Source organism: Aethalodelphis obliquidens, unplaced genomic scaffold (genome assembly GCF_003676395.1).
Source record: "Aethalodelphis obliquidens isolate GAN/ISIS:26980383/991018 unplaced genomic scaffold, ASM367639v1 scaffold23, whole genome shotgun sequence".
NCBI lineage: Eukaryota > Metazoa > Chordata > Mammalia > Artiodactyla > Delphinidae > Aethalodelphis > Aethalodelphis obliquidens.
In genome coordinates this window covers 1,459,143-1,480,566 of record NW_020837967.1, presented here as the reverse complement: position 1 = coordinate 1,480,566, position 21,424 = coordinate 1,459,143, and the positions used below count along the sequence as shown (strand labels likewise).

The following is a 21,424-nucleotide window of genomic DNA, read 5'->3' as shown; positions in this document are numbered from 1 at the left end:
TGATGGGCAGACCTATAAAAATTTAATTTTTAGAAAATACCTTGTCTTTAAAAAGAAGCAGGGACTTCCCTGGTGGTGCAGTGGATAAGAATCTGCCTGCCAATGCAGGGGACCCAGGTTCGATCCGCGGTATGGGAAGATCCCACATGCCATGGAGCAACTAAGCCTGTGCGCCACAACTACTGAGCCCGCGTGCCATGACTACTGAAGCCTGTGCACCTAGAACCTGTGCTCCGCAACAAGAGAAGCCACCGCAAGGAGAAGCCTGTGCACCACAATGAAGAGTAGCCCCCTGCTCACCACAACTAGAGAAAGCCTGTGTGCAGCAACGAAAACCCAACAGAGCCAAAAATAAATAAAAAATTAAATCTTAAAAAAAAATTTTTTTCCAACCTTTAAAAAAGAAAATAAAAAGCAGCAGCTGCCATCATTAAACGTGATGTCAAACATTTTTTTAAAATCTTACTTTAAAAATGTATAACTTTTCCATAACAATCTTTTTAAAAAGGTTCCTTAAAACCAAGATGGTTCTGTAAAACTTGCCAACTGACAAAAATGAAATAAGTAATTTCAAAGATGCCAGAGTTTTGGACTTAACTACAATTTTACAGAAGAGGATTATTTGGGGGGGGCAGTTTTTAAAAATATTATTACATTTTTCTTATTCTTTTTAAAAATTTTTATTTGAGTATAACTGATTTACAATACATTATTAAATATAATTATTTACATAATTAAATAATTAAAAATAATTATTACAATTATTAAAAATAATTATTTTTAAGTTTGCACTGGGTTTTAGTTTATCATAGACACATTGGAAACCCCTGGGCTACATCTGGCTTGTAGACAAGTTGTTTGGCTTGCATAGCTTTTTAGGTTTGGGGGCTAGAGCAAAGGAGCAGCTACCTCTCTTGAGGAGAGGCATGGTGCCCTTCTAGTTCACCACAGTCCCCCACCTACTCCTTTCTCTGCATAGACTACAGGCCTGGTCTCCTTAGGCATGTGAGTTTTGTGTTCACTATTATTCTGAGGGAGGTTTTCTACTTGTTCTTAACCAAGAAGTAGAACAGAAAAAGGAGGAGATCTGTGACAGCCAATATTATTCAGTTTTGCACTTAAAAAATGCAAAATGCAAAAACCCCAGCATTCATTATTTTTACAGCACAGAAATAAAATGCTATCTGCATACTCTTAAATGCTTTTCCTTGCCAGAGCAGTAAGGCTTACCTTCAGATCAAGGCTGCTAAGGCTTATGACATCATCATCTTTTGCTCTTCGTTTTCTTTTCTATAAAAAAGAAAAAATTTTATTCTTATATAGAAGGCATGCATGTTAGTCCATTAAACAAAGACCACATACAACTAGAAAAATCAGTTTTAAAAAATGAAGTCTTAGGCTGTATTCATAAGAAAATTATTTTTGTGAGGGATGCCCATAAATTATCGCCAGCACATACTATATACTTTCTAAAAAGTCCCCTCTGACTAAATCATCCCTTGCTGTGAAGTGATTCCACCCTATTAAAAAACTTACTTATCTAAAGTTTTTCAGAACAGAACTCTTATGTAAGTCAAGTCTATACTTGTTAGAGAAAAAGTAAAATATGTTTTATATATAAAGATAACAAATTTCTTAAAAAAGGAACACATATTATTTATCCTATGGGGGGGTTGATTTCACTAGGAAAAAAATATCCTTTTCTCATGGCCCAAGTAATTAAGATTTGTTGCCTGAAGCAGGATTTATCAGGTGGAAAATGAACATGCATGTACCGGGAGTACCTTCCAGTTATCATTCATCACCTTCATTCAGCCCTACTGGTGCCAGTAGTGACAAAACTGTGTATATAGCTTTAAGTTCTGGTCCTTAATCAATACTGAAAAAGAATCCTTAAGTAACGTTTCTTCCCTTAAACCTCAAAATAACTTTTCAGGTTACTTGTGATACAGCCTAGCTCTTGTGAACTCTCAAAACTGACAAGCCAGGGCTCCCTTCCAGGACCTGGCCCCACCCTGAGGAGAAACTGTTGAGAGCAGAATCAACATAGAGCAGGATGGGGGCAACTGAGAAAAGGAAAGATAAAGTCCAGATAGAAGTGGGGGAAATATATGGAGCCTGGAAGTCTCAGAAGCAAGCCCCATGAAAACAACAAAAGAGGGAACTCTATGAAGTTAGAAAAGCTATCTGCACCAAGCCTCTTTGTAAAAGTTCAGGAAAACTAAATTCATATTAAAATGAACAGAAAATTCCCCAAGTCAAATTCTACACAAAATAACTGTAAGAAAAAAGAGAGAGAATAAGGGGCAGAATAACATCCCTACAGGGAATGAAGTCACCTCAAAAGGAAATGCTCACAGATGCAGAGCAAACCTATAAAATACTATTTCGAACTTAGCTAAAAAGACATTAAGAAAATGATACAAGACATGAAAGAACAATATAAATCAGAACTGGGAAAAACTAAAAAATGAGGTGACAGAACTCAAGAAATCTCTATTGATTCTAAGGTTATATCCAGAAGATGCAGCAAAGTATGAATAATATGATCCTAATTTTGAAAAGCAAACTAAACAAAAATCCTGCTTATGTGTATCTTATCTGTGAGGCTGTGTATTTGTGAATAATTATATGAGCAAAATATAGAGGGATACATACAATGTTGGTGACATGGGTTAGCGTGGAACTGGGGGAATGGAAGGACTTACATGGGGAGAAGAGAGGAAAGGGGGAGGAAACTGCCAAGCAAAAAGAAGATTGTACTAAGGGAAAAAAAGCATGTACAGGATCATACTTATGTATTTATATAAAATCTACACATGTGTGGGCATATGTATAAAGAAATTTAACAGATTGTAAAACATTCTACTGTATTTTCTTTTAACTATTTTAAAGTTTCATTTTTCATATTTGTATATTCAACCCATCTAGAATTTAGTTTTGTATGTATGTGGTATAAGGTAATTTGGCCAACTGTCCCCAGCCCTAACATCATTTGCTGAGAGCACCATTCTTTCATAACGCCTATGATACAATAAGTTCTCATAAGTCGGTTTCTGGGTTCTCTATTTCACTCCAACGGTCTATTTATCTACACTTGCACCCATATAATGCTGTGTAATTTCTGTACCTTTGGAGTGAGTCTTAATAGCTTATACGCTCAGTCATAATGCTCCCTGATGGGTACACTACTTTCCCGGTCCTGGGCCTTCTATTTCTCTGCATGAATTGGGATCTATTACATTCTAATGAGATTTCTATCAGAACAGCATTGCCTTTATGAATTAATTTGGGAAGAATGGACATTTTTATGCTATTGAGCCTTTCCTTGCATGAAATGGTATATCTGTCCATTTCATTAGGTGTCCTATGTTCTTTACTAATGCTTTCCAGTTTTTCCCATAAAAGTCTCACCCATCTTTTCATAGATTTATTCCTAGTTTAAAATTTTTTTATTTCAATAAAAGCATCTTTAAAAATTACATTTGTTGGGCTTCCCTGGTGGTGCAGTGGTTGAGAATCTGCCTGCCAATGCAGGGGACATGGGTTTGAGCCCTGGTATGGGAAGATCCCACATGCCGCGGAGCAACTAGGCCCGTGAGCCACAACTATTGAGCCTGCGCGTCTGGAGCCTGTGCTCCGCAACAAGAGAGGCTGCGATAGTGAGAGGCCCACGCACCGCTATGAAGAGTGGCCCCCGCTTGCCGCAACTAGAGAAAGCCCTCACACAGAAACGAAGACCCAACACAGCCAAAAATAAATAAATAAATTTTAAAAAATTACATTTGTTTGTTACTAACATACATACGTGCTATTGATTTCTTTTTATAACTTTTATGGCCTTGCTCAAACTCTTATTAGTCCTAATAGTTGCTATTAATATTCTCTTGGATATTCTATGTAGACAATCATATTGTCTCTAAGTAATGAAATCAGACTGTCTCTTCCTTTCTAATTTGTGTACCAGTTGTTTTCCTGTCCTACTGTGTTGGCTAAGAGCGCTAGTACAATGCTGAATAAATATGATGACAGCATGCTTTTTTCTAAATTTAAAGGGACTGTCACTATCATTTTATCATTATGTATGTTGTTTGTGGTAGGTCTCAGGCTAAGGAAGTTCTATTCTATCCCTGGTTTGCCAAGAATTTTATCATGATTGGGTGTTGATTTTATTTTTTCCACTCTTACTTCTCCTCTTTTCTTTGATTTACTCTATTGTTCTTTTTCTCACCTCTTGAGTGCTTAATTTTTGTTCTTTTCCCTTCTTAAACTATGTATTTAAAAAGTTATAAATCTCCCTCTTAGTATTCCTTAATCAATCACATTCCAAAAGTTTTAATACATGAACCGTTAGATATTTCTTTTGTCACAGAGACCTCTACACAAGTGTTTTCCCAAGTGAGATGCATCTGTCCCAGACGATATGCAAGGTAACTTTCCTGGAATACAGGAGGAAAATGTTAGAACTTCATTTTTATGTATTTCTTAATCCTTAAAAAATAAGCTTTACTAAAATTTAATACACAGATGATGAGCTCATCATCAACCACATTTAAAAATGTGAGTTAAAGATATGGCAATCTTATCAAATCCATTTTAGAAGTCAGCCCCAAACTGAAATTATCCCGACTATTTGAAATATACATTTATGTCCACTATCATTAATCTCACCCTAAGTGAGTACTGAGCTTTGAAATATTAGCTAATAAAGTTGCTACATACCTAAAAATTATAAATAAATATATCAGGGGTAATGCTCAAAATATTTTTGCTGATAGTCTTGCAAAATCAAATTTGGAGACACTTCTCTACTAGTTTTTCTGTTTAAGTTTAGGTTCTTCAACTAGTAAGGGAAAGGGACCAAGATGAAAAAAGTTTGAAAGGAAAATGTGGAACTGCATTAAAATCAGGAGACTCTTACCATGAATGCTTTACTGACCACTTAATGTATGTAAATGCTATTATTCACAGAAATCTCGAACAGGAGTCCCCAACAGAAAAACAAATTAAATACAGCAGAACAGAATACAAATGAAATGGCACATCCTCAATACATGCACATACGTAAAGTTTGGCAAACTAGAGGCAGAATCGTTTTTGCTATTTCCCCCAAATAAGAAGAGATAAGAATCATGTTCTATTTGTACATATTTTATTTATATGAGTATTGTGAAGTAATGAATATTTAATTATAAAATCCCCCAATTTTCTGGTGTCACTTTGCACAAGATTAGATGCCTCTGTAAAGTCTCATTCTAAAAATAATGGAGTCCCTCTATACTAAGATGACTAATAAAAGATTCATTCATTATATATATTATCTACAAGCATTTTTATATTTTTCAACCAAGAAAAAAGCTGTTAGAGTGTGTGCATAAAAATAGCCTCACGTTTCATTAATATAGTCTCTTAAGTTTAACACGGGTAGGGATGAGAGAAAGAATTGCATAGAGTTAAAGATGAATAGATCTGATACTTTTCAAAATATATTTTATATTTAATTGAAATAAAAATTTCTTTCAGTTTGTTAGCAGAAAAGAATTAAATTAGGCTGCCAAAGATGGTGATAGAAACTCTGTACTTCAAGGTTTTCAGAGGTATAGACAACTGAGCTGTACACCAGACTGAAACACAACCCAGGAATTAACTAATGTCTTGAAATAAAAAACCTAGGTGTCTACTCACCAAAGTGAAGTCCCAATGGGGGCCAGGTGTTAAAAATGTGAAGGAGCTACCTCTCTGAAGGGAATATCTGTTAACAGAAAATTCAAACAATAAATACACTGAGAGTAACTTCAGTAAAATAAAGCACTAGACAGATAAAAAGCTATCTTTTTCATAGTTTCAAAACTGTTCAAAGTAGCCTTATTAGTCATTCAATTGTAGAAATAAGAGGAAGGGTATGTAAAAAAGAAACCACAAAAAGTAAAAAATCAGGGTATAGGTTCTGGTCATTTTCAGAAACTTTACAAAAATGAAAGGAGCTTTATAAAATTAGTGAACAGATTAAGAGTATTTAAAGAAAATAATTCAAAACAAGCAGAGTTTATTCTAGGAACATACACATGGCTCAATAATATGAAATATATTTATACAATATACTGCACTAATAGGTTAAATAAAAACCAGTAAATGATGCAAAAATTACTTGATAAAATTCAGCATTCATGCTTAATATTTTAAAAATAAGAATAAAAGAATACTCTTATAATAAAACCTAAATGCATTTATTTTGTATTTCATGTTTAAATCTCTTCCATGTACTGATTTTTTTTAAAAAATTATGATTTAATAAACCAAATAAAAAGCTTTGAGTAACTATATAGGAGACAAAGGTCTCAAGTAAGATTAAAATTTGACTAGGATTTTTTCCTTTACTAGTAAGTGATACATTTTTATTCTGTGTCATCTTGTCATTCAATGTAAAGAAACAAAATAATCCTTATGACAAAAATCTGTCTTCACCTTTATAAAATATAAACCTCTATGTTTATAAAACATGTAGAAAATCACGAAACATAGCTAACACATGAAATAAATTTTATAAACTATATACTTATGAGAAAAGCAAAGGCTATTTATTCAGAGCTTGCTACGGCAAGGGAGATGGCCACCATCACTTGCGTTTAGGCAGACTCAAAGGCAGGCTGAGCAATGAGAAAGCTTTACAGTGGAAAAAAGGGAAGGCTTCTGGTGTACCCTGACTGGCAGGGGGAAGCTGTAGGCAGGCTAACTAGGACTAGGGCATCCTATGTGATTTACTGGGTGCAGATTTGATTTGCTCTAGTTGGTTTTAAGTTGGAAGCAAGGACAAAAATTAAGGAAGCTGGCAGCTACTGATCAAGTCCTGGCCATCTGGGGCTGATTATTACAGAAATTACTGCACTTAGCTTCCTGCATTGTCAGGCCATTGTCCACTTGTATATTCTGTCTCTCACCCTTGACCCTCATAAGGGGTCTATAAGTTACAGAAAACCACAGATGGCCATTATTTCTACAAATATTTAGAAGCTTAAATCAAACACAAAAACTTTTATAGTTTTCTAAGCTAAATATAAAGCAGAAGTTTATTTGACAAGGAACACAAGTGAAAATGGCTACAAGGAGAAAGAGGATAGCAAAATGGCTTCACAGAAGAATTAATACTTAAGTAATACTAAAGCTGAATCAAAGAGAAATAGCAATTAGCAAAGCATACAAGAGCCAGGAAGGCTCTTTGGGAAAGGGAATAGTACATGTTAAGGGGGAGTGAACTGAATTATATTCAGGAAACTGCAAGTAGTTCCTTATGTTTGAGTATCAAAAGAAATAAAAAAGGGCTAGATCATAATAAAGGGCCTCACATACAATCCTTAAAGAGTATGGACTTGATCTTGAATATGTACGGCAACTGTCAGCAATTGAGTTCTAAGAAAGAAGAAGGCTGGATTGGAAGAAGGCCACACTGGTCAGGAAGACAAGTTAAGAGGCAGTTCCAATATTGCTTACAACAGATGGTAAGGGGCAGAGGGGCAGCAGCAAGGTTAGAGAGGAAAAGCAGACCAGAGAGAGGGCTCAATGGCATAACTGGATGGAGAATTCTTTTCCTCCCTAGGCCTGTTCAGTTACTATTAAGGTTCCTGACATAGCGAAATAGGATGACACTAATAATAATTAGAAACAGTTGCACAAAGATCTTAAGTTTTTTTTTTTTTTTTTTGCGGTACGTGGGCCTCTCACTGTTGTGGCCTCTCCCGTTGTGGAGCACAGGCTCCGGACATGCAGGCTCAGCAGCCATGGCTCACGGGCCCAGCCGCTCCGCGGCATGTGGGATCTTCCCAGACCAGGGCACGAACCCGTGTCCCCTGCATCGGCAGACGGACTCTCAACCCCTGCACCACCAGGGAAGCCCCCAGATCTTAAGATATTTAAAGCAAACATTTCCTAAATAATTATTTGGAGCTCAAAAAAATTTTTGAGGGCCTCTTTAGTGGAGCAGAATAACCTAAGGAACTGATGATTTCTTGCCATTGCAGAAAAGTCAAGCAACAATGAAGAAAATAGCATGATTTTTGATAAAACACTAAGACATCAGCAATAAATTATAATTCACATGACTAAAGAATACATGGGGGGCTTCCCTGGTGGCGCAGTAGCTGAGAATCCGCCTGCCAATGCAGGGGACACGGATTCGAGCCCTGGTCCGGGAAGATACCACATGCCGCGGAGCAACTAAGCCTGTGTGCCACAACTACTGAGCCTGCGCTCTAGAGCCCGCGTGCCACAACTACTGAAGCCTGCGTGCCTAGAGCCCGTGCTCCGCAACGAGAAGCCACCGCAATGAGAAGCCCGCGCACTACAACGAAGAGTAGCCCCCGCCCGCTGCAACTAGAGAAGAGCCCGCACACAGCAACGAAGACCCAACGCAGCCAAAAATAAAAATAAACAAATAAAAAAAAAATAAAGAATACATGGATATGGTATTATAGTATACATAGATAATATCAATAATATTATAAGCAAATGCCAAAAGATTACAGGGAAATCAGGACCTTCATACCTTATGAGTCCACAGAGCACACTTTTTAAAAACACTCCTCTAGGTAAGTGCTATCATATACTACACAGTTAAAAAGAGCCCCAGTAGGGACTGGGTTGAGAAGCAACAATTATGATTTCCCAGATTATCTTTAATGTAATACAAATATTCATTACAAAGTAGTAATCATAGTGGCACTTAAAACAGTCAATAAACACTTCCTTTTGGATATAAGACAAGTATTAAGGAGAACACAAAACCAAAGCTATTCATTTCTTTATTCCCTAGAATTGTCCATACTGACCTCAGAATGAATCTGATGTTTGAAAGCTGGAAAGAATTAGCTGTTCGGAATTTTAAACAGGTCAACAAACTGGAAAAATATTTCCAATTGGATGGCAAGATTCTTTCCAGCACCAGTTGTAATCAGCTTTACAGTAATGCTATTTTTTCCTATTTCAGTAACAAGTACCTATTTATTTTGAAAACTCATGTAAAACAGGAACCCAAAAAACAAATTGTGCCCTGAAAGCATGTGAGTCAGTGCCGGCTTTCAAAAATCTTGGAAAGATATATAATCATTTTTTCACAGGGGTCAGACTCAAAATGTAATACAGCTATTTTAAATCCTTGTGGGAAAAATTTTTGATTTCATAAAACATTAAAAATGGCCTTTCTAGAAGATACCCAGTACAGTCCATTTAAAAGGGAGCTCAAAGGCTGAAATAAGAAGTGACAGTTCTTCATCTTTTCAAGAATTTTTGTCCAATCCTTTTTTTCATATATCCAAATAATTATAACATTTAAAGCATAAAATAAACTAATACCTAAAGGAACTAGCTTGGTATATTAATTGTGTTTCCTACTAACCCCATTGTGATTATTCCTTGGCCTCTAACACATTTCCTTTTGTATCACTTGGTGTGTTTTCAAACTATTATTTTTACACTAAACTAAATTTAGTCTAAACAAAGCGTAATTAAAATGGCAAAGTTGATGTTCAAAAGAAAATCATCCTGTTATTTCATTCTTAAACCGAATTGTATTTTCAGAGATTATGACTTGTGTCACTGTCCTCCTCTATCATGGCAGGTAATTAAGAGCTGAATTGGATTTATAATGGCAGATTTATAAATGGCAACATTTTCATAAAGTGTACCAGACAATATAAGTGACTATTCTAATTAAGAAGGAAAATAAACCACAAAAATATAAAGATACTGGCTTATAATAAGATAGGTATTTAAGGTTTTACAATGAAAATAACCAAAATGAGTTAGCAAAGTAATGTTTTTTTAAAAAGTAAGCTAAATAGAAGGGCTAATGATAGGAGTATAGCAGAGTAGGTCACTGAAATTAGCAAAAAAGAAGACTTGAGGCATAGGGGCATTTGAAATATGACAAAGTATAACTGAAAAGTTTTTGGATGCCTCCAGATCTGTTAAGAAAAATTACTTCCTATGTGAAAACAAGAACACAGTATTACTGATATGCAGCTGTTGGGTGCAACTCAAACACATTTCTCAGCCTGATTACAAACAACTATACGTAACTCACAGATAGCTAAATTAAAAATGTAATCTGTAAATGCCAAAGGTACCATGAATGCATCAATCTTATAGAATGAATGGTGTAAACTATTCTTTATAGATAACATTTGTTGGTATTTAGGGTGCTGAACTACTCAGTGTCTCAAGTGCTTTGCAAATTAGACAAACAATGACAAAATTCACTTATCTGGGTTTAATATCTGAGGAAGCAGACATCTCCTACTGCTTTGACTGCTTAGCATCTTAAGGGATTGTCTCCTCTCCACTTCGGAAAGAGCCTGGTGGAGCTGATAATCATGTAGACTATCTCCTCTACCACACTGGGGTTTTCTCACCTGTATCTGAGAGTCCCAAGTAACAGATACATCTTGGAACATCTCTAGTCCAGAACACAGCTGAGCATCTAGAAACCAGCATGCACACACATTCCAGACATCTCAACATCCTACACTAATACTCAAGGCTATCATTCAATGCCTTTGCGTTACGAATTTCTAATATACTTATCAGGTTGCCTTGCCCACAGCATCAGATTCAGGAGACAGGGTACAGGGGATAATGCCAGCAGCAAGTAATAGTGAGGGAAGAGAAAAATATCTAAAAGCTACTTCGTTAAAAATCTAGTAGCCTTTGGAAAACAGTTTGGCAATTCCTTAAAAGGTTAAACATAAGCTTACCATATGACTCAGCAATTCCAGTTCTAGGAATCTACCCAAGAGAAATGAAAACATATGTCCACACAAAGACTTGTATGTAAATGGTCACAGCAGCATTATCCATAATAGTGAAAACTGGAAACAATTCAAATCTCCAGCAACTGGTAAATGGAGTAACAAAATGTGGAATATTCATTTCATATAATGGAATACTATTTAGCAGTAAAATGGAATGAAATACTGATACATGTCATAATATGGACAAACTGCAAAACATGCAAATGCAAAAGATTATATATTGTATAATTCTATTTATAAGAGATGTCCAGAAATAGACATTTATAGACATGGAAAGCAGATTAGTGGCTGCCTAGGTCTGGGGGTAGGAGCAAGGACAAACTGCAAACAAACTTGAGGGAGTATTTGGGATGATGAATGTTCTAACAGTGAACTGTGTCTATAAATTTACTAATAATCACTGAACTGCACACTTACAATGGGTGAATGTTATGACATGTAAATTATATCTCAATAAAACTGTTAAAAAGTACAGTCATTTCAATGTGGGAGGAAACAGCCTTAGGAGCTAGGTGGGGGCATCCTTTTATTTTCAGCAACTAGTAATATAAATAGTAATAATAATGACAATCCGGGATTATCAAGGATTGGCTCAATTTGTGTTTATATGCCCTAATTTAGTTTTTTAAATGTTCTGAAAAATAGTCCATCCAAAAAGTTAAATTCCCTTAAAGGCAACAGGAATCATCAGCTCTAAGTTAACAGAACAGCTAGCTTGGCTTAAGAATATACCTTTAACCCTGGATGTCCATTCTACAAATTCATCAGTTTCACTAGGAAAACAAAAGTCAAAGATCTAGCATTGTGCTGTTACCAACTATACTGTACCACCTCTACAAAAACTGACAACAGAGGATATTGCTAAATATTCCTTGATAGAGGGTAAGTAAGTTATAGCTCTAGTGCTTCCTGCAGAAAACGAAAATAATGACACAAGATTTCTGGAGTATTTGCTGTGTCTAGGTACTATTCTAATGTTTTACTTGAATTACCTACCATAATTTTCACAACCTTATGAGACAGATACTATATGAAGTGAGATTTAAAGAGATTAATCACAGCCTTATGAGATAGATACTAATAATGAGCTAGACACTATGAAGTGAGACTTAAAAGAGATTAAGTCCTCAAGAGCAAGAGTTTGAACCCAAGGAGCCTGACTGTAAAGCCTAAACTCTTTAAACGCTAATGTTTTATTTGGCTGTGGGTCACAGTCTCAAAGAGTGTACATTCCCAGAGAAAATAATTAGCTGAGTCAAAGCTGGGGCTAGAACAAACACAGTGTCAGGAAAACTGGGCCAGAAAAGCAAGCCGCCTTCTGAGCTATGGGCTGCGTGGTGGGGCCCAGGGCTGCCTGAGGACAAGACCCTGGCCTATTACTACCCAGAACAAAAAGAGAGGGACGGTGGCGCAGGGGTTAAGACTCCACGCTCCCAATGCAGGGGGCCTGGGTTAGATCCCTGGTCAGGGAACTAGATCCCACATGAATGCCACAACTAAGGAGCCCACCTGCCACAACAAAGACCCTGTGCTAATTAATTAATTAAATGAAAAAAAATAATAAATAAATAAAATTTTTAAAAAACAAAAAAAATCAAAAAGAGAGGGACAGAAGAGGAAAAAGGAGCCAGAGGCCTGCCACATAAGAGGCAGCTGCACAGAAAGCTTACACCCCAGTGGATTCCAGACGTCTCCACTCTTTTCTCCCTAATTATCTTGCCCCTGCCATATCCTGTAGTAGTCATCACACACATTATGTTCAAAAAAATTTATTTACATGCAAATGTGTGTACACATGTACGTACACACACACACACACACACACACACACACGCTGCCTAGTTTCACTATGAATTCCTGACCACAAATTTCAAGTGATCCTCAGTTCTGCTCAGCAACGCTATTAGATTTCCCTTGTCATTTCCTCGCCTACCCTCTGAAATAACTATTTCAAACCTTTCTCTCTTTACTCTTCCAATACTCCTTCCCCACCCCCACCCCACTAACAGCTTTGACTCTGCACCTTATTATATTATACCCTACATATTTACACTGTCCAGTCTACCAACCATAGACCTTTTCTTCTCTCTTGTTATAGTGGATAAGCTCTATTATTTAAGGCCAAGCCTTCCACTTGTACACTGGGTCATATCCCAGTGTCCCATATCCAAGGATATGGGTCATATCCTTGTTTCTCTACTCTACTCTACTCTTAAAAGCAGTCAGAGACAAAGAATAAGAATTAGATATTAAATATAAATGAATCAAGTGTAACGATACAAATTCCAGGAGAATATCCCTTCTGAATAAGGGAAAATGGCCAGTGTAATAAGGTTGTCTTGAGGAAAAGCAATTGTGTGATCAATCAGGTTGTGAACCAAATTAGCTTTGCAGAGAACAATATTTTTACTTGAGAGAATGACTAACAGATAAACTGTCATTTGGACTTGAGTATTTTGCGGACATTTATCTATAATGAAGTATTGCTGCTGCCAATGATAAAAATTTGAGCTTTCAAATGAAAATCAGAATTTTTTGAAAACTGTACCCATCACTATGAGCATGGCATCCTCCCAATACTTAAAAGCTTTCACATGAGATTGGTGGTACTATTAATAATTGTGATTTTCTGATAGCATGTAACAGTATGTATCAACCTTTAGAAGATTTGCTTAACTCCCTGTGCCAATATTTTCCAAATGACAAATGCATAATGTCACAAAATCAAGGATGGGTAAAATAGATCTATTCAAAGTTTTAACAGACCAATGGATTTTAATGTAACAGAGAATGAAAAATTCATTGCTATGGTTTCAGATTCTAAATTCCAGTCACCTGTTAAGAAACTACCACTTGTCAAGCTCTGGTATATTACCAAAGAATATCCTCAATTACCTGAAAAGCCTATTAAAGTACCCATGCCTTACTGAACTGAAAATCTATGTCAGGGCAGATTTTCTTTATCTACTAATATACTTCATTCTTTATATACTTCAACTTTATACATTGCAACACATTATATACAAGGCGATATAAGAATCCAGCCCTCCTCTGTTAAGCTAGATTATCAGTGATGTCAAACTTATAGAACTGCTGCCCTAGAGAAAACCTGCACAGATACACAGAGGAAATGTACCAAAAACAACAACAAAAAAGAAACTAAAAACCAAATATACTGTATACAATATACCAAATAAACTCCATCTGAATTATGAAAAGAGATTTTAAAAACTATTATAGCTAATGATATTTCATTGTATAAAAGTATAATGTATTTAATTTTCTTGTTTTTTCTAAACTTATTATAAAAATGTGTTGTGATATACTTCCTTGTACACACATCTACATATGCTATGCAACTGCTTTCTTAAGATAAATCCCTATAATTGCTTGGTTTAAATATACACCTTATTAAAATGTTGTTTTATCTACCAGATTTCGCTCCAATATACATGCAGTGAGAGTACCAGAAGGAAAGGAGAGAAAGGAGCAGAAAAAAATATTTGAAGAAATAATGGAGCAGCAGAGCGGTGACAGGAGGAGGCAGAGGAGGGAGACCTCTAGGGAGGGTCTGCCCGGCACCGTCCCCCTCGCCACAATGCCCGAGCTGCCGCCATGGCTGCCGCTGGAGGAGGAGTAGAACATGGCTCTACATTCAATATTTTGCAATAAACAATAATGGAAAAGAATCTGAAAAAGAATATATATGTATAACTGAATCACTTTGCTGTACACCAGAAACTAACACAACTTGTAAATCAACTATACTTCAATTAAAAAAAAAAAAGACAACCCACAGAATAGGAGAACATATCTACCTGCAAACAATGTATCTGGTAAGGGACGTGTATCCAGAATAAAGAGTTCTTATATCTTAATAATAAAAAATATAAATAACCCAATTTTAAAAATGGGCAAAGGATGGCTCACTAAAATTGGCCACATGATTCTATTCATGTGAAATGTCCAGAAGAGGGAAATTCATAAAGACAGACAGTAGATTAGAGGTTGGGGTAAAGCAAGAAAGGAGTGTTGGGGAGGGGGATGAATAACTAAAGGGTATGGGTTTTCATTCTGAGGTGAAGAAAATGTTCTAAAATTGCCTGGTGATGGTTGCACACGTCTGTGAATCTATAGGACAACAATGAATTATACACCTCAAATGGGTGAAACTATAGTATGTGAACAATGTTTTTAAAAAAGGTGATATTTTCCTGTATGTTTTTTTTTTTTTTTTTTGTGCTACGCGGGCCTCTCACTGTTGTGGCCTCTCCCGTTGCGGAGCACAGGCTCCAGACGCTCAGCGGCCATGGCTCACGGGACCGGCCGCTCCATGGCATGTGGGATCTTCCCGGACTGGGGCACGAACCCTGCATGGGCAGGCGGACTCTCAACCACTGCGTCACCAGGGAAGCCCATCCTGTATGTTTTTTGTCTTTCAAATCAGTGTATAGTGAGTTTGTCTAGAAAAAGTTATAATATTTACATTGTCATATACATCAATCTTTTTCATTACGATTTCTGGATCTGATGTTATGCTTAAACAGTTGTCTTGCCCCACTATTAACTGACACTATCTTGTCAAACTTCACATGTTCTTGTAGATGATCTTACATCCTCTCCCTCCAAGGTTCTTCTAACTTCATTATTCTCCTCATGCTGCCTTTGCCACCACCCTTTTCTCAGCTGACACCATTTCCAACCTCACACAAAAAATAGAACCCTGGTGGGAAAGCCCTCAAATTCCTGCTTACAACATACCCCATCCCCCAAACTTACCTAGCTCTTAGCCAGGCTAGATTCTCTACCCTTAATTTGGATTCCACCCTTTTCTGCCTTGCTGGTCACTTGTTTCATCATCTTTTCTCTCTTGTCTCTTCAACCTCTCCCTGTACTTGCTTATTCCCCACCGCCCCCACCCCATATCAAGTTTACCTCTTCTTAAGATTCTACCCCACAAGCTTGCGTTGCCTCCATTATTCTTTCTTGCTCTCCAGTTGCAGCGAGAGTTCTTCAAAGTGGAACCCACACTTTGCGTGTCAAGTCCTCCTATCTCATTGCCAGCCATCAGATTCAAACACTCATCTAGGCTACTGCAGATAGAGTTCCCACCAATTCATCATCTTCACTTGGGGATTTTTAACTTGGTATCCATAGTTGGGCTGCAAGGGTCCACAAATCTGAAATTTTATGTATATGAGCACTTTTTAGGGAATAGTTTTCCTAAGATTTACTGTCATGGCATACAAGGTCCCTTGATGATGCGACTCTTACTTCTTCAGTATAATCTCTCATCACTACCTCCTCTGGGTCTGAGTCCTCTCTCCTACACAACTAGCGTCAAGCCACAGTGAACTAGTTACGATACCTAGAACTCATCATGCTCATTTGCTTAAGGGCCTTTTAACATTTAACATCCTTCCCCCATATGATGTCACCCATTTACACCTACGGTCTAAACTGGTCCTCCAAGACTCAGGGATTACTACAGGGAATCATCTCCTGTCCTCTCCAGTCAGGGTAAGTTCTCCTTTTATTTGCATCTATGGCATCATATATATACAGCTATAGTAACTGTTGTCATACACTATTATAATTATTAACTTTCTTCCCTATATCATTATAAGTTCTTCCAGAATAAGGACAGTTTTTTCCATCTCCATACTCCTAGTGTCTAATGCTCACATATTTCCGGAACAAATCACACTGCATTCTCTTCTCAACCCACTACAAACATTCTAAATTCAATATTTTAACTGTTTCATGGAAACTATCCGAGGTCAATATGCTCTTCTCATTAGCAGATTTAATGGTCTTTTCATTCCTTATCTAACTAAACTTTCCAGTCCTTCCTTATAAGTCACATTTGACATAGTTTCCCATGTCCTTTCTCAAAATCCTTTCTTACATTTGGCGTCCTGGATCCTGAGCTCACTTGGCTCTTTCTTACCTCACCAGCTGTTCCTCTGAGCATCCTCATTACCCCGACCTTTAAATGTGGGGAGTGCCTCAGGGTTAAGTCCCCAATCTCTTCATTTTTTAAAAATAAATTTATTTATTAATTTATTTTTGGCCACGTTGGGTCTTCATTGCTGTGCGCGGGCTTTCTCTAGTTGCGGTGACCAGGGGCTACTCTGCCTTGCAGTGCGTGGGCTTCTCATTGCGGTGGCTTCTCTTGTTGTGGAGCATGGGCACTAGGCGCGCGGGCTTCAGTAGTTGTGGCACGCTGGCTCTAGAGCGCAGGCTTAGTAATTGTAGTGCACGGACTTAGTTGCTCCGCGGCATGTGGGATCTTCCTGGACCAGGGCTCACACCCGTGTCCCCTGCACTGGCAGGTGGATTCTTAACCACTGTGCCACCAGGGAAGCCCCCCAATCTCTTCTTTATTCAGACTCACTATCTAGATGACTTTGCAATGCTGTGATTTCAAGTCTGCTTGCTGACAACCCCCCGATTTATACCTGGTTACACAGATGCATTCACTTTATGAAATTTCACTGAGCCAAAAACATTTATGATTCATGCCCTCTTTCATTCGACTGTTACACTTCAATAAAGCATTTTTTTTAAAAAAAGAGAAAAAAGCAGAAAAAGAGAAAAGAAAAAGGAAAAAAGAAACTGGTGTGATGAACTCCTTAATAAGAGTCTTATAACATATCCCAAGGCAAACTCCCCAGGTCTTTCCTTTGTAGGAACATGGAAACCCATTCTTCTGGTGCTCAGACCAAAAACCTTGGAATCATTCTTCATTCCTCTATTTCTCTTAACTCCACATTTAATCCATCTGCAAATCCCGTCAGCTCTACTTTCAAAACACATCCCAAATATGAATATTTTCCACCACATCTACCACTCGGATGTTTCAACTGCAATGGCCTCTTAGTTGGTCTCTCGGATTCTATCCTTGCCACGTAACAAAGTGATCCTCTTAAAAGACAGATCACATAATTTCCTACTGCTTCCCAACCACGGATTCAAATTTAAAGTCCTTTTGGCAGTCAACCATATACTACCCGATCTGGCCCTAGTCATCTCTCCGACCTCATCATCTACCTTTCTGCCCTCTGTTTCACTCCACTCTAGTGACCCTGGCTTCTCTGCAGTCCTTGAACATACCATATAGATTCTACTTGCACTTACTGCCTTTCTCCCCAAATATTCACATGGCTTTGTTCCTTAATTTCTTCAGATCTCTGCTTAAACATCATCGCTATCATCAGAGAGGCTTTTCCTTGTGATGTTTTAAAAACAGCAACATGACCCTCTCCTTATCTCTATCCCCCTTAGTATGCCTCTTCACAGCAATGACCACCTGATATTTTATTATTTATTTCATTATTGTCTTTCCTCCCCAAGCAGACTTTAAGCTTCAGGAGAGCAGGGAGTTCATCTGTTCACCAGAATTCCCAGTATCTACAACAATGTCTGGCACTAGGTAGGTGCAATGAATTTAACACTGCCCCACTTGATGTTTTTGAAATTCTATGTTCATTTTCCCTTAACTAGGCTTTCCCGATTCTTTCCCGACTCTCCTATTTCTCAGTCTCAGAGATGATGACATCTCTCTCTCTGCTCTTTCACTTCTTCTTAAACTAGGCTGTAATCAGTATAAAAGTTTCAGGCAAGGGTTATCGTAAACTTCAAAATAAAAATCAGTATCTAATGAAAGATACTGTTCTCTCTGCATGATAACTTACAATGAGTTTATAAATGCCTTGTCCATGAAAGTAAGGTGTTTTCCTTTCTCTCAAAAAGGGATTGGCGGACCTCCCTGGTGGTGCAGTGGCTAGGAATCTGCCTGCCAGTGCAGGGGACACAGGTTCGATCCCTGGTCCGGGAAGATCCCACATGCCGCAGAGCAACTAAGCCTGTGTGCCACAACTACTGAGCCTGTGCTCTAGAGCCTGTGTGCCACAACTACTGAGCCTGTGCTCTAGAGCCCCTGAGCCACAACTACTGAGCCCATGCACCGCAACTAGTGAAGGCTACGCGCTCTAGGGCCCATGCTCCGCACGAAGAGAAGCCACCGCAGTGAGAGGTCCGTGCACCTCAATGAAGAGAAACCCCTGCTCGCTGCAACTAGAGAAAGCCTGCACGCAGCAACCAAGACCCAATGCAGCCAAAAATAAATTAATTAAATAAATTAAAAAAAAAAGGGATTGGCACATGCAGGCATGACTGGAATGTAAATTATGTAAGGAACTGTAGTTTATCTCAAGTAATAATGTGAAGTGGACCACAGTGCTTCTGAAAAGATGGAGCAGAGGTGGAATTATAGATAAAAATCAACAAATAACAGTTAACATTTGTTGAGAGCTCTCTGTGTATGGGGTTACACACATGACCTCACTGAATTTCACAACTTACAGGAAGTGGGTACTATTATAATCCCAGTTGACAGATGAGGACACAACTTCAGGGATGTAAGGTCCAACCGCCAGTCACTGGAAACCCACCCCCTGCAAAACCGTGAGGGGAAAGACACGCCTTTAGCACTTTTTCACCCTCTCCTCTTGCAGACACAGCCTCTGAAACCCTCGGCTAGTGTCCTTCCTTTGTAGACACACGGGACAGAATGTGAAATGTGTCAACAGCTAAAAAGTCGGCGACCATCCTCTTTGCTCTCTTTACCCAGGAGGCTGGGGCCGTGAGCTGCGCTGAGCACCGACGTGGCCAAGGCTCCAAAGGAGAGACTCTGACCTCGGCAAAACTTTTCATATTAATGCTCGTTTTTAGGCTAAAAGTTTGCTGTCTGGTAGAAGTCCTCTGGCTCCAGGGACGATTCCCGTCCCCCGACCCCGCAGTTCCCCGGGGGCATTTAGGAACCTTCCCAATTCCGGCCCGAAACCTGATGGATGTTTAGAGGATCTCCAAGGCCACCTGAGGGAGGTGGGGAAGGAGACTGGAGGGAGGGGGAAGGGGAGAGGTAGGAAGGAGAGGAGTGGGAAAAGGAAATAAAGGACCCGGGAGAAGATGATAGGAAGAGGGGTAGGAGGGTGAGAGGAGGGGGACGAGGAGGAGGAAGGAAAAGAAGGGGGAGGAGAAGGAAAGGGGGGGAGAAGAGGGAGGGGGGAGAAGGGGGAGGAGAGTAGGCAGCCCGGCCCTCCCCTGCCCCTCCCCTCCTCCCACCCCCTCCCCAACCTCGGACCCAACGCTAGGGGTCCCCAGGCGCCGCCGCCCCCAGCGCTCACCTGTCATCTGGCCCCGGCCCGGGGGTGTCGGCCGAAGGCTCTGCGGCGCCGCCCGCGCTGAGTCCCGGGGCCCGGCGGCTTCGCCTCCGCGGCCGGCTCTGCTCCTGGGCCGCCAGCTCGGGCTCCATGGCGTGAAGGGGGCGGCGCGGTGGCCGGGTGCCCGGGAGGCCCGCTGGGAGCCGCACGGCGCCCGGCCGCTTCGGCCCGGAGAAGAGTTCCTGTCAGGAGGGCGCCGCCACCGCCGCCGCCGCCATCGCCATCTTCCGGGGTTTGAAAATGGCGGCCGCGCGGCGACCAGCCAATCAGGGGACGGCGTGCGGTTGCTAGGAAACGTGGAGTCCCGCCCCTCTCCTCCTACCTCCAGGCGCTTAACTTCATAGAAGCTAGAAGGGGAGGGTAGCCGAGGGGGTCACCCTGCTGAAAACGCGTGACCTGGGATTTAGTTCTGACTCCATTCCTAAATCCCCAAGACCCGATTAGTAGTTCACAGTTCACTAGGACTTTCACCACAAGCCAAGGCAAATTGGAAGCATTTTAGAACTTTCTTAGCGTGTGGGGAGAGGTTGAAAGTAAAATGAGGTTTGCACACGCTGAATTATTCATGTGAGATAAATCCCCGGTCACCAAAGGTATTGGAAAAATGTGTTCTCAGGGCTCTCTCTAGGAAACCAGTAAATCTGATTATGAGACCTCCTGTCTCCAGAGCAGAAGAGTCCAAGTGCCTTCATCCTCTAATTATAAGAAGGCACTACAGCACGTAAAGGACCTTCTCAAATAAAAAAGAAAATTGTTAAATAGCACATTCTTTGGTTTAAAATACTGCTTTCTTTATGTCAAAGGCTTTAAAAATCACCTCCCCTTTCACACTCTGATTCCCTTTCTGGGAATCTATCCTAAGAAATAAAATTGTATATACATTGAAGGGTAGCAATATATGCCACCTTAAACATGCTGCTTTGGAAGGAGGATTATTTTTAGCTGCAGGCACTTGAAGAACACCAGGTGCAAGAAGCGCCTTCTGACCTCCCCCCTTCTTCATAAAAGCAGGAGATAAATCTCCCCTCTGATAGCGGCCCTCCCCATATCAGGAGGATGGGGGGAGTCAGAATTCTCTACAAACAGAAATTGTTTAAATAACTCTTATCTTCCTTTGGTCTCCCCGTGTATTTTACTTACTCTTCCACAATTCCCTCTCATTGTCCAACCTCGTACATAAGCACTAAGGTTTTGCTCCTTCTTTGGGTTTTTATTTTCCTATGGAGGATCCTCTGTACATGTAAAAATCTGTTTGCTTTTCTCCTGTTAATTCAAATTCTGTCTTTTTTTTTTTTTTGCGATACACGGGCCTCTCACTGTTGTGGCCTCTCCCGTTGCGGAGCACAGGCTCCGGACGCGCAGGCTCAGCGGCCATGGCTCACGGACCCAGCCGCT

General features: G+C 39.4%; 1 protein-coding gene across 2 annotated transcripts in view; it reads right to left on the bottom strand.

Moving 5' to 3' along the window:
- The window catches only part of NET1 (neuroepithelial cell transforming 1), a 51,882-nt gene extending 31,651 nt beyond the window's left edge, over positions 1 to 20,231 (bottom strand). Inside the window, exons 1-4 of one of the 2 annotated variants that reach the window (XM_027121515.1) lie at positions 19,994 to 20,231; positions 5,686 to 5,752; positions 4,377 to 4,439; positions 1,231 to 1,290 (exon numbers count right to left, since the gene is read on the bottom strand). In XM_027121515.1, coding sequence (XP_026977316.1) covers positions 1,231 to 1,290; positions 4,377 to 4,439; positions 5,686 to 5,752; positions 19,994 to 20,121 — 318 coding nt within the window. In that variant the 5' untranslated portion in view covers positions 20,122 to 20,231. The remainder of the gene's footprint in view (positions 1 to 1,230; positions 1,291 to 4,376; positions 4,440 to 5,685; positions 5,753 to 19,993) is intronic. The other variant, XM_027121516.1, reaches the window with a different exon arrangement.
- Between the last annotated feature and the right edge of the window lie 1,193 nt (positions 20,232 to 21,424).